At 49.8% G+C, this 13,440-nt stretch overlaps 1 protein-coding gene across 1 annotated transcript in view; it reads right to left on the bottom strand.

The window, feature by feature from the left end:
* The window catches only part of MYO18B (myosin XVIIIB), a 258,552-nt gene that overhangs the window by 28,370 nt on the left and 216,742 nt on the right, over positions 1-13,440 (bottom strand). Inside the window, exons 40-41 of the mRNA XM_029922290.1 lie at positions 11,267-11,397; positions 168-212 (exon numbers count right to left, since the gene is read on the bottom strand). Coding sequence (XP_029778150.1) covers positions 168-212; positions 11,267-11,397 — 176 coding nt within the window. The remainder of the gene's footprint in view (positions 1-167; positions 213-11,266; positions 11,398-13,440) is intronic.

Below are 13,440 nucleotides of genomic sequence, written 5' to 3'. Positions count from 1 at the left end.
AGTGCTATATGTTATGACCATGGATTCAGAGCTATCATGGCATTGATAGTAATTCTCCAAGCGGGTGTGCATGTGCCCTCTGCATACTGGAAACAGAGAGCCAAGAGCCCTTGTCTTTGTCCTTGGTTTCAATGTCAACTGTTCAGTTCTATTCAGGGTTAACTTACATCTCTTTTCGGCCACTGCTGGTGCCGTCCACTGCTGTCTGGACACTAGAAAGAGACACAGAAAAGAGTCCGTCATCCTTGTACTTCCAGGAAGAACATGGTCTTGGATGTTAGACCAACTTCCAACCTTTCCCCCTGTGTGATCTCAGGCAAGCCCTTTGCCTTTTCTGACCCCCCTGTGCTCCTTTGTAAAATGTGATGATGTAAAATGTGTAAAATGGGGTGGAGCTGTGGAGCGGACTAAGTGAGATAACCCTTATAAACATTTTGGTGTGGTTCCTGACAAATAAATAGTGTTGATTAAAAGGCAACAACCATTATCACTGCTCTTGTTTTAGTACAACCAGTACCACTATTATTAACAGCGTCATTATTGTCAACAAGCCAAGCATTTGCTTTATGTTCCTTGTGAGTCAGACAAGAGGGCAGGTGGCCAGCTTTCCAGGGCATTCTGGGAAACTCCGAGACCAATTACAGCGGTAGCTATTCTTTAGGAAGTACCCATCCCTTCATTCAACAAATATCTCTACATGTGATCTCCTCTAACCATCCCACCTATCTCCATTTAGTGAATGAGGAGAACGAGACCCTTGTTTAAGGTCACATGCTTTGAATCCCAGGTCTGGAGGAGCTATTAACCTCACCTCTTAACCAGAATGCAGTTGCCCAGTGGAGGCGGGGGGAGGGTGGTGGGCAGGGAGGGTAGCCATCCAAGCCACACCTTCAGACACCTATGACCTCATTTGAATCCTGGCTTCACAAGCTAGGGCCTCCCTCTTTGTTCTTTGCATGGAATCTGGAGAGTTCCTTCCTTAGAAAACCTGGTTGCTTGTCCAAGGGAGGTACTTGTGGCTCCTTGGACCCTTCCTTCAAGGATCTGTCCATCTTGGGGCTCCTATCCATACTTATCTGTCCCCACCAGGCTGCAAAGAGCCCCTCATGACCCAAGGACATGAGGGGCTTTTTATTCATCCCTTCAGCCCCAGGGCTCAGGCCAGACCAGAAGTTCTTTCAGACAATGCTTTGTGAATCCAATGAGCTTAAGCCATGGGTTAAATCCAACCTACAAATGCTTTTTATAAAGTTTTATTAAAACACAGCCACACTAACCCATTACCATTTTGCACATCACTACTTTTGCTACAGCGGAGTAGCTCTGCTCCTAGCAGAGTAGTTGCAAGAAAGGCCATGTGGCCCCCACAGACTAACATTTACTAGCTAGCCTTTTATTTTTTATTATTTTTTAAAATTTTTATTTCTTTTTGAAAGAGAAAGACAAAGTGCAAGTGGGGGAGGGGCAGCAAGAGAGGGAGACACAGAATCTGAAGCAGCTCCAGGCTCTGAGCTGTCAGCCTGCGAGTTCAGTGAGGCTTGAACTCACAAAGGGTGAGATCATGACCTCAGCCGAAGTCGGACACTTAACCGACTGAGCCCCCAGGCGCTCCGCTGTCTAGTCTTTTAAAGAAAAGTTTGCTGTGACCTCTCCACTATAACAAAAGCAACTTTTGTGAATGACTGTGGGAGAGAAGAACAACGACCCCAGGATGTCCATGTCCTGATCCTTAATCCCAAGAACCTGGAGCCGCGTTTCTTGACACGGTAAAAGAAACTCTGCAGATGTGGGCCCTGACATGGGGAGGTTATCCTGGGTGGTCTGGGTGGGCCCAACCTATGCACTCACATCCTTCAAAGCAGAGAACTTTCCCGGATACGGTCAAGGGGTGACATGGCTGTGGAAGAATGGCCAGCTGGCCCCGGGAGTGTAAGTGTCACAAGGTGTGTTGGTATCTTCTACCACCGGGAAAGGTAAGAAAATGCATTTTCCCCTAGAGTTTCCAGAAGGAACACAGCCCCTCTGATATCTTGATTAGGCCAGGGAGATCTTTGTTGGGCTTTTTAAAAATGTTATTTATTTTTGAGAGAGAGAGAGAGCGCACGCGAGAGAGAGCACAAGCAGGGGAGGGGCGGAGAAAGGGAGGCAGAGGATACAAAGCAGGATCAGTGCTGACAGCCTGATGAGGGGCTCAAACCCACAAACCCTGAGATCATGACCTGAGTCGAAGTGGATGCTCAACCGACTGAGCCACCCCAGCTGCCCAATCATTGTTTGGCTTCTGGTCAACCGAACTATAAGATAATAAGATCTGTTTGGTTTAAACCACTAAACTTGTGTTAAGTTGTTATGGCACCAATCAAGAAAAAGCCCTGCAGTAGAACAAAACTGTCTTTGCTGGGTGACTCTGAATCTTTTTGAGGATCTATACACAAAGTTTTGATGCAGCTTTTCTTTAAATGCTTATTGATTTATTTGGAGAGAGAGGGAGAGAGGATCCTAAGCAGGCTTTGCACTGACAGTGCAGAACCTGACTCAGGGCTCGAATTCACAAATTGAGAAGTCATGCCCTGAGCTGAAACCCAGAGCCGGACACTTAACCAACAGAGCCACCCAGGTGCCTCTTGATGTGGCTTTTGAACAAACTACTTGAAAATACTTTTAAAAAAACCCACAACACTTTGTGGGGAGTGCCTTAGTGGCTCAGTGGGTTGAGTGTCTGAATGCATGAACAGGGCAGAACCTGCTAAGGATTCTCTGTTTCCCTCTCTCTCTGCCCCTCCCCTGCTCATGCACACACATTCTCTCTCTCTCAAAAATGAAATAAATAAACTTAAAAAAAAACACCACGTAAACTGAAGTGGTCAATGTGTGTAGATCGGACTCTGACCCTGTGGCTGCTATGAGTCTTTCCAGGCGTCTGCCGGGCTAGGGCTGTGGAAAGAATAAGACACTGAGAGAACAGGCAACCAAATCCTAGGGGCCTCGCTGGGTGGCCTGGGTCTGCTCCTTTCCCTACTTGGGATCTCAGCCTCCCTGTCCGTGAGATGAGGAGTCTGGACCAGCGGGCTGAGACCTTGTCCAGCTTAGATGTCTGGGGGTGGTATACAATGGAAAGAATGCCCTTGTTCTGAAAACGAGAGTCCTCGGCTTCGTTGTGAGTGAAAAACATAGAACATCTGCTTCTCCAAATGCACTGACGCGGACTCAACTTGTAGCGCAACACCTGAGAGTTCACGGTATCCTCTAGACCTCACACGAGGCCGCCCTGGCCCTTGACCTCCTGGTTTACAGACCCCAGGCTAAGGACACTGGTTCCAGCCAGCCAAAGAAGCGAAGGAAGTGGCAGGCAAGACCCCTCAGAGGCCGATGGGTTTGAGCAAACAGGGCTGAATCTTCCGATATGTTGACTGAAAGAAAAAAGCCCAAACCTGACCATCCGTGGCCCAAGCCGTAGAGTTATAAAGGGTGTGGCACTGCTCTTAGAAATAGAGAGACTTAGTAACACAGGAAACAGGTTTTCTCATGGTCATTGGCAGGAGGGGTGGGGAAACACTGGCTGCAGCAGGGGTGAAGTCTGGGGCATGCTGTTGGGGGGGGCTGTATTTCAAGCCCATTTCCCGCCCCAGGGTTCCATGACTCTGGATTAAAAGAGGCTGTACCCACAGGTCCTTGAGGGTGCCCGGGAAGCCTAACATCATCCTAAGGTAACTTGCCTTGAGATCTGCAGGGGACCAGCTCTCTCTCTGCTGGGCGGCCAGGCCTGCGCCCCCACATACCTCATCTAGCTGAACAACAATCCTTCATTGGCCGCAGCCCAGGAAAGCCTTTATAGGACAATAGGACTCATTAAAGCACATGCTGGGCTTAATTTGTGATCACTAGTCACCCTTGCTGATTCCATGAGTATGAGCCCCGGGGATGAACTCAGTGTTTGAATTTGTCCCCTTCTGAAAGGGCTCTTCCCCGACCCCAGACTAAAGAGGCATTCACTTGCAGATGTCTACTTGTGTCAGATGTCTTCTCTTTGTCCCTTCCCATCCACTTCACGCTGTACCCCTTGTGATGTGCCCAGGAGGCTGATCTACGTGGACTGTGTCCCTGGGCTCCCTGCCTTGTAGCCTCCCCTTGAGTGTAGCCGGTAGGGAACTCAGATGGTAGCTAGAGGGGAGTAAGGAAGAGAGGGAGGCTGGAGTGTCTGTTGTCTTAGAATTCTTTGTGTGGGGCACCTGGGTGGCTCGGTGGGTTGAGCGTTTGACTCTTGATTTCAGCTCAGGTCATGATCTTGTGATTTGTGAGTTTGAGACCTGCATTCGACTCTGCACAGACAGCATGCAGCCTGCTTGGGATTCTGTCTCTTTCTTTCTGTGCCCCTCCCCAACTTGCTCTCTGTATCTCTCTCAAAATAAATAAAAAGTAAACTTAAAAAATGAAAAAAAAATTCTTCCTACTGCCTATCTCCCTGTGTTGGTTCCAGCCCTCAACCAAAAGCCAGAGCTGCCCCCTCCAGGAAGCCCTCTCTACCTGCTTCCAGGCATTATTAGCCCCTGTAGGCTGTACCATTCCTGGTGGGTCCCTACACTGAGACCATATCTTTGTAAACAGTCCCTTTATTAAATCTCCTTGTTTGGGGCGAGATGCTGACTATGACAATAGCTAATCTCAGTGCCGGTTTCAGCCTTGACAGAAAGAACTGCGTTTTCCAAGTCAATATTCTCTATGAGAAATCAGCAGGCAGCAGGCACGACCCATCATTGCTCTATCAATGACTGTTATACCCTTTATCACCACGCAGGGAAAAAGAAAATGGTAAAGAATCTTTAAGAAACAATCTCGTAAGAGCCTAAGATTATCAGTGACTATTATTCGTGCCTTCTAATCCTATGACTTTGGAAAAGAACCAGCCATGAGAAATAAAAAGATACAGGTATGGATGCCTATGGAAAATAATCCTATGTTTTTATAGAAATTTTAATCTGTGCACTGGTTGCTTTTGCCTGTGAACTCATGTCACTGAATTTTCACAGAACTTCTGAGGTTAAAGTCAAGGCCTGCCAGCCATTCTGCCTGCCGACATCCTGATGAATTACCATCTAGGCCAAGCGTGATGTCCAGGCTGGACCCCATGCTACCTGTCATTTTGGAAGCTCTCGACAAAACAGAGTATGTCTTCCATAAAAAGGCTGGGTGGAGAAGGGCTGCTGGAAGCCTCATCACACCTTACGATCTGAGAAATTGCAGACGGCACGTAAAAGCCTCATTCTGAGGTGGTCTGCAGCTTGGGAGTAGAGGGAGCACAAAGGCTTTCAGGCAGAAGCAGGTATTTTGTTCGACCTGAGACTCACTGAGCCAGATGGGTAGAAATCACCACCAGGCCGACTCTTTAGAAGCGATGGATTATTGGTCCTTGTAGACACTGGAGTTGTACAGCACAGAGCGTTTGTGTTCCTGGAGACCTCATAGGGGTGAGAGGCCAAGTAGGGGAGCTTGATCCCAAACCTTCCTTTCTTTCTGCACTCCATCCTAAGCTAGAATCTTCTACAGGAGTTTGTGTTGGTGAAAAAAAAAAGGTGGGCTTCTACTTAAGAGGGACTTTGAAACCCACTGACCCTTTTAGCCTATGAAGAAAGGGTGTACTGCAAATTCCATTTTGGCCCATTTTTTTTTTACTGTACCTCTGTCTTTTATTTAGGTTTATTTATTTATTTTGAGAGAGAGAGAAAGACAGAAAGAGAGAAAGACAGAGAGAGAGAGAGAGAGAGAGAATCCCAAGCAAGCTCCCCCTGTCAGTGCAGAGCCCGATGATGTGGGGCTCGAACCCACAAACTTATGAGATCATGATCTGAGCCAAAATCAAGAGTCAGATGCTCAACAGACTGAGCCATCCAGGTGTCTCAAAGTACCTCCTATCTTAAAATAGAAGGTGAATATTGATGGTGGTGGTGATGGTGAAGATGATGATGATGATGATGATGATGATTTTGATGGGCAAGCAGAGGCCCAGGAAGGGCAGAAGACTGGGTCTAAATCTATTTAGCGGTGTAGCCAGGACAGAACCTTGTCTCCTGACTTACCAGCGGTTCTCTCTCTCATGTTGGCACACACAGCTTTTAAAGAACTGTGCCAAGCATTTGCAGACAGCGGCTTGCTGCTAAGCAAGATAATTAATGAGATGTCTTCTGTTGTGGTTCTTTAGCGTGAGTGTTCGTCAGACAACTCCAGTCTAAATGCACACACGGCTCAGGCATTGGCCCCTGGTCACAGTGACACAGATGCACATTCACCAGAGTGACAGGCCAGTTACTTGGGGGAGGACAGGGCTGTGATAAGAAAAAGGGGGAAGAAGGGGTATGTTGGACACGAAAGCAGAGTTTGCTCATGGGGAGTGTGGGGGGAGGGGCCAGCCTGGAAATCATGGCGGCCCCTCCGCTTGCGATGTGAGCCCAAGCCAGCTCTTTGACTTCTCAGACTCCAGTGTCCTCGTCCACAACCTGGGCACCAGCTTAACAGTTGTAAGACAACATCTGCAAAACAAGTAGGTGATGCAGCCAGGCACAAAGTAGGTCCTCCGCAAAGAGTGCCTACCCACCCAATTACCTCTAAGGCAGGAATAGGCAAAATAGGTTGGAGCCCTGACTCCCTGTGAGCCCCACTAGCTGTGGGAACCAGGCCTCCCAAGCTAGAAGGACTCTCGGGAAGGCCAGGTGGCCTCTGTGGCATAATTTAAATGTGCGCTATTCTGTACTGGGGCGCCATGTTATATTGGGAATGGGGCGCCAACCTTCTCAAAACGAGAGATGCTTTGAGTCCGCATCTTTTTAACCATCTGGCCAGAGCTTGGGCCCACTAATAAATAAATTAACTCAAAATTATGCCTGCGGTGGCAGCTGCAATCTTTGGTGAGACCCACACCTTCCTAATTTTCTTACTACGGCCTAATTTTACCCAGTTTGAGAAACACACAACCCGCACACGACAGAGCCACAGAAGGCAGCTTTCTAGGGCCTTGGTCTCTGACAGAGCCCGCTGGAATTGATACACTTCGGCAGAGCAGCCACAGACCCTGGGCCAGGGATCGATGGGGGTGGTCAGCTGACGCATCTCTCCCTCCAGGAGTAATGAGTGTGCTCCAGGCCCCGGGGGAACAGCCTAAAGCATTTCCCCCATTCATCTGAGAAGGCTGACGCCACCATTTAAGTCACAGGGTAGAGCCCCAGTGCAGGAAGGCACAGGTTCAATGCCGCCGCACAGGCCACCTGGCTTTCTGAGCACGTCACCACGTTTTTAGCCTGGAAGGCCTGTTACGCTCAGATCGAATTCCCAACACGGGGAAATGTGACTTTTCATAATTTGAACAAGTCTCTTAAAGAACCTTACCTCCAGCGGAAGCACCACACACACACACACACACACACACACACACACACACACACACACGCTCTTTCTCTCTCCCCGCAGGGTGGGTGTGAGTCCTAATTGAGAACTCATTTTGGAGAGCACCTCTACGAATCCCTCGGGCCCCCATCCAAACCTCGTACCCCAGGAGATGAGACAATTAAGAAGGAAGTACAGCGCGGAGCCAGCAGGACAGGGGAAGAGGAGGGGAGGCTGGTACCCGGGGAGGAGCTGGACTCCACTCCGGATGTCACCTCTGCAGCCTTGGCACCGCATGGCTTTTACTGCTGACAATCATGTTAATTGCAGCGTGACCAGAGGACAAGGTTTGTGCCATATTAATTCTTCGAAATGTGTTGAGACTTTTTTTGTGGGCGAATCCCCTCCCACTCAGGATCCCCCCATTCTTGTGCCACTGGTCAAATCTCTGCTCTGTGTCTAGGTCAAATCCAAGTTACAGGGCAGAGTCAGGACCGAGTCCTGCTGAGACAGAAAATGCAGACAGGAAGCCGGGGTTCAGATGGGATTCCGGGGACCCAGGGTCTGGAGCTCAGGAATGTAGGATCAGAACAGAGGGTGAGGATGAGGCTTTTCATCGGAATGAAAAGAGACAGCAGGCCTCCTATCCAGATGAGGGTGAGGGCAGGGTCCCTTTACGACTCGAGAGGATCCCCTCTAAGCTGAGAGTGGAGTGATGTCTGAGACCCTCTGTGACCTTCCCAGTAGGATCTCACTTCCCAGGTGAGAATATGCTCTCTCCTGTCACACCTCAGCCGAGCCTACACCCACACCTGCAAGCACAGACCCTGTACCTCTTTCCAGTTTTGCTGTGTTTATAACTTTCCTTGGTTTTGCTGATAACTTTCATTTATTAGAAAAGCAATCTTAACACCCAAAAAACCACTAATCCAATTAGAAGTAGGCAGAAGACATTAGCAGACATTTCTCTAGAGAAGACATACAGATGGCCGACACATGAAAAGATGCTTAACATCACCGATCATCAGGGAAATGCAAATCAAAACCACAAAGAGGGGCACCTGGGTGGCTCAGTCGGTTAAGTGACTGACTTCAGCTCAGGTTTTGATCTCACGGTTCATGGGTTCATGTCCTGCATCAGGCTCTGTGCTGATAGCTCAGAGTCTGAAGCCTGCTTCAGATTCTGTGTCTCCCTCTCTGCCCATCCCCTGCTTGCTCTCTCACTTTTTCTCTCTCAAAAATAAATGAACATTAAAGAAAAACACAATGAGGCAGCACCTCACCCCTGTCAGAATGGCTAAAATCACAACCACAAACAAGGGTTAGCGGGGATGTGGAGAAAAGGGACCCCTCTTGCACTGTTGGTTTGGAATGCAAACTGGTGCAGTCGCTGTGGGAAAACAATATGGAGGTTCCTCAAAAACTTAAGAATAGAACTCCCCTGTGATCCAGGACTCGCACTACTGGCTATTTACCCAAAGAATGCAAAAACGTTAATCTGAAAGGGTATGTTTATAGCAGCCTCATCGACAATAGCCAAATTATAAAAGCAGCCCAAGTGTCCATCGATGAATAAATGGATAAAGAAGAAGCCGTATATGTATATAGTGGACTAGTACTCAGCCATAAAAAAGCATGAAATCTTGCCATTGGCAATGACAGGGATGGAGCTAGAGAGTATTATGCAAAGTGAAATAAGTCAGAGAAAGACAAATGCCACATGATTTCACTCATATGTGGAATGGAAAAAACAAATCAAATGAGCAAAGAGGAAAAAAGAGAGACGCACACAAACCAAGAAACAGATTCCTAACTACAGGGAACATACTGGCGAGCGCCAAGGGGAGGGGGGTGGGGGATGGGCGAAATAGGTGATGGGGATTAAGAGAACCCTTGTCATGATGAACACTGAATCATTATACCGCACACCTGAACCTAGTAGAACACTGTGCTCACTATACTGGATTAAAATAAAAACTTGAAAAAAAAAAAAGAAAAGCAATCTCTTGCTATGCAAGTAAAAATAGTTCATAAGTTTTGCTCCTTGGTAAAAGAAAAAAAGTACTATAATTCTCACTATAATTAATGCAAAAGCACTGATGTTTCTTTAAATGGAAGAACCAGCCCAAGTGTCAAGTGGGTTTATAATCACAGACGGGAGTTCGTCGGGACACTAATAAAACTGTCAGGGAGGGTAGTGCTCGGGACAGGTTGACATTACACACCTCTGAGCAGCTTATGACCAGCCCAGAGTTACATCAAAGAAAGGATGGGTTCACCTTCTAAAATCAGGTGTCTAGCGGCGCCTGGGAGGCTCAGTCAGTTAAGCGGTTAAGCGTCTGACTTTGGCTCAGGTCATGACCTCACGATTCGTGAGTTCAAGCCCCACGTCAGGCTCTGTGCTGACAGCTCAGAGCCTGGAGCCTGCTTCTGATTCTGTGTCTGCCTCTCTTTAAAATTTTAGCATATGTAAATTAGCTTGGAGCAAACAAAAATTTAGGTCACCAGTAATGTTGGTATTAGGTCATCAGAATGTTGGTGTGTTTCCTTCTGGGCTTGGTCCCCCTACCGGCTCTTCCCACTGGCTGCACCGCAGCTGACTCGCAATGCCGTTTCCCTCACGCCACACCTCCTGCAGGTCAGCCTGCCCCCTGCTTCACCCTGTTAGGAGCCGTGTGACAGGCAGAGGTCTAGGGTGGGAAACGCAGCAGCCCTGGGTTCTAACTCCGTGCGTGGTGCTAATTTACTGTGTGATCTTGAACTTCTCCAGGGTCCTCGTAAGTGGAGATGGCTGTTCTCTGTGGTCTGATAGTTGATCGTTCTGGCTGCAGCACATGCCACCCCCCACAGAGACAACATCCAAGAGCCACCAGTGGCCAATCCAGCCCACCCCACAGAGGTGTGTGTAAGGAAGGCTCCGCACTTGAAGGTTAGGTCAAGGTGCCCTGTTTCTTCCAAAAGCAATCGCAAAATAAACATCTCTTTCTGCTGCCCAGGCTTTGCGGCAGAGGTGGAGATGGGGACAGAGAGGCTGCAGCCAGACAGGCAGCTGTGGGTTCCAGGGAGAAACATGGCAAGGCTGCAAAGGCAGCTTTTGGGGACAGGATGCAATGGGCCTCCTGCAGGGGCTAGACAGCCCGGACCCCGGTGGCCACCCGGGATACCCCAAATTTTCTCCAGCTGAGCCTCCTTCCCCTGGTCTGTGGCAGCTAGAGACTTGAGTGGAGGTGATAGGAAACAACCTGTCTTCTGAGAAAGGACAGGAGCCCTGAAATTGAACTTGAGAGGCCTCCTCTATCACCTGCTGGCTCATCTTGGGTCCTCGAATGAGTCATTGCCTTTGGGAAGTGACGCCCGGTTCTGTGAACAAACATAGTGTGTACACAGAGCAAATGCACGGCTCTAAGTGATGTCCATCTGGCACCTCATTTGACTCTGACAATCTTACAGGGTAGGCGGTGGGCTGTGTCCATGGAATGTCAATCCACACGTCAAAAGTGGTCAGCAACTGGCCATTTCACGCGGTTGGTTCAAAGTATTATGTCCACTTTACACGTGAGGGAAGTGGGCCCAGGCTGGACGTGTAACTGGCCACAATTACAAACTGGAGCCCACTTTGCAGGCATTCCCCAGGGTCGCCTCTTCCAAGGCTGGGAGAGCTGGGCAGCGTGGTTTCCGTGGCAACCGGGAGATGCTGACACAGGAGGGGGAGCAAGCACCCTCCTCACAGGAGCCAGCCAGTTATCCCTCCCACCATGAAATGCATCTGGGTTTCCCCACAGATGTGGATCCCTGCAACAGGGAGTTCTGTCCACCAAAGGCTGCAGAATATCCCCAGGCTCAGTGCACCTGCTGTACCCTGCCGCACCTGCCGCCCACCCCCATAGGTTACCTCTCCGTGTCGCTGTCACTGGATGCTACCTCCTCCAAGGCTGCCTGCAGGTCGGCAATCCGCCGGATGGATGTCTCCAGGTCTGTCTGGAGGGTCTGCCTCACTGCTGCGAGCTCCTCCACGTACTTCTCCTGGAGGCAGAGACCACAAGCACACATTGGCCTTGAGCAAGAGCGCACATGCCTGCGGGGGCTTCTGGGGAGCAGACACACATTGGGCTGAGCCTAGTGCTCACTGAGCACCTAGTACATGGTGGGTACCCCCTGAGGTACCCTCTCTCTGCACAGATGGGCTTATGGACCCTCAGATAGATACGCTGAATTTTTATAGGGGATAAGGATCTTTTGGGGGGCTACCAGCGCATGGCCCACGGCAGAGCTCACTCATCCATGCTGGAGTTCTGAGCCACTTTGCACCAGGGAGTACTCCTTGGATGGATGTGTAAATGCTCGGATCAATGAATATTTTCCAAAACAGTCACCAAAGCTGGCTCTGGAAGCCGAGTCTGCCTCAGGGGTGGATCTGGAGTGGGAGAGCGGTGTCGGCGGGGGAGCAGACAAGAATGGTTCGCGGGGCGCCTGCGTGGCTCAGGCGGTCAAGCTCAGGTCCCGATCTCACGGTTTGTGAGGTCCTGCCCCATGTCAGGCTTTGTGCTGGCAGTGCGGAGCCTGCTTGGGATCCTCTCACTCTCTCTACTGCTACCCCACTCAAGTGTGCCCTCTCTGTCTCTCAAAATAAATAAACTTTTAAAAAGGAATGATTCCCTTGCAATTCGGCCATGCCAACTCTCCCACCTTTGCATCCTCAGAAGACAAGCCAACAGGGCTCCTCCCAGAGCAAGCAGACACCACTGTCATTTACTAAGATCTTTCTGTGCCTGGCACAGTGTTGAGCGTCTTACCCTCATGACCTCCCTCCCTGCTCATAAGCCTGGCAGGTGGCTCACTATCGTTGCTCCCATTTCATAGATGAGAAACTGAGGCCCAGGGAAGCAAAGGCTTGACAGCAGTGCTGGAACTCCAGCTCGGCACATCTGACTCTCCTCCACAGGCTCATCTCTTTCCCCTCCGACACTACCCTAATCGGATTCTGTCCAGAGGGGAAAACCTCTGCCTTCCATTTGCAACAGATGTCACCCACCCCTACCCTTTATCACAAGGATTATCAACTGAGGGTAATTTTGTGCCCTGCTCCCCGAGGGGCACTGAGCGATGCCTAGAGACATTTTTGGTTGTCACAACTTGGTGGGGCGGGGCGGGGGGTGGGATGCTGCTCCTGGCATCCTGCAGGTAGAGACCAGGGAGACTGCCCAACATCCTATAATGCACAGGATGGCCCCTCTGCAGAGCATTACCTCGCCCAGATGCCCACAGTGCCCAGTCTGAGAAACCTCGGGTTAAACCCAGAAGCCCGCCGGCCAGGGGGTAATCCCAGGGGGAATCAGTCAAAAGGCAGAGTGAGGTCTGTGTGGGAGGATGCTTCAAGAGGTGGTGTTGAGGACGGGGGAGGCTGAGAGCAGCCACATTGCCCGACAGCAGGGAACGGTGAGGGGAATCGCGGTGGGCCAGCTCAGCCCGCCCGGGCAGACACTCACACTGGAAATAAGGGTCGTGGCGGTGTGGAATGCTTCCGCGGGATGATGGTAAGCAAACGGCATGGGACAGAGGAGGAGCACGTCCCTGTCTGTCTGCAAATAACACGCATGCAACTGGAAAAACACGTACGAAGTTGGTGACATTTACAGAGGAGGACGAAACGAGGGGGGTGTTATAGATCAAAGTTTTCTTTTAAGCTGTTCCAAAGGATTACTTGTCGACTTAAAAAAAATTTTTAATTAATGTTTATTTTAGAGAGAGAAAGAGAGACAGAGACAGTGTGAGCAGGGGAGGGGCAGAGAGAAGGGGGGGGTTGGAGACAGAGAATCGAAAGTAGGCTCCAGGCTCCACAAAGCCCAACACGGGGCTCGAACTCATGGACCTGAGCCGAAACCAGACATTTAACCGACTGAGCCACCCAGGTGTCCCTTGTGGACTGTTGTTTTAAGGAACACATCAATACCAACCACTGAGGGTGTGGATGGGTGAAAAATAGAAAGATTTAGGGTCAGACCTAAGCACAGTCCCCAGAGGCCCATTTAACTCACTCGCTGTGCAACCTCAAACGGTTTGCAGCCC

The sequence above is a fragment of the Suricata suricatta genome, chromosome 14 (assembly GCF_006229205.1).
Source record: "Suricata suricatta isolate VVHF042 chromosome 14, meerkat_22Aug2017_6uvM2_HiC, whole genome shotgun sequence".
NCBI classification, from domain to species: Eukaryota; Metazoa; Chordata; class Mammalia; order Carnivora; family Herpestidae; genus Suricata; species Suricata suricatta.
This window is presented reverse-complemented; position numbering and strand designations above follow the sequence as displayed.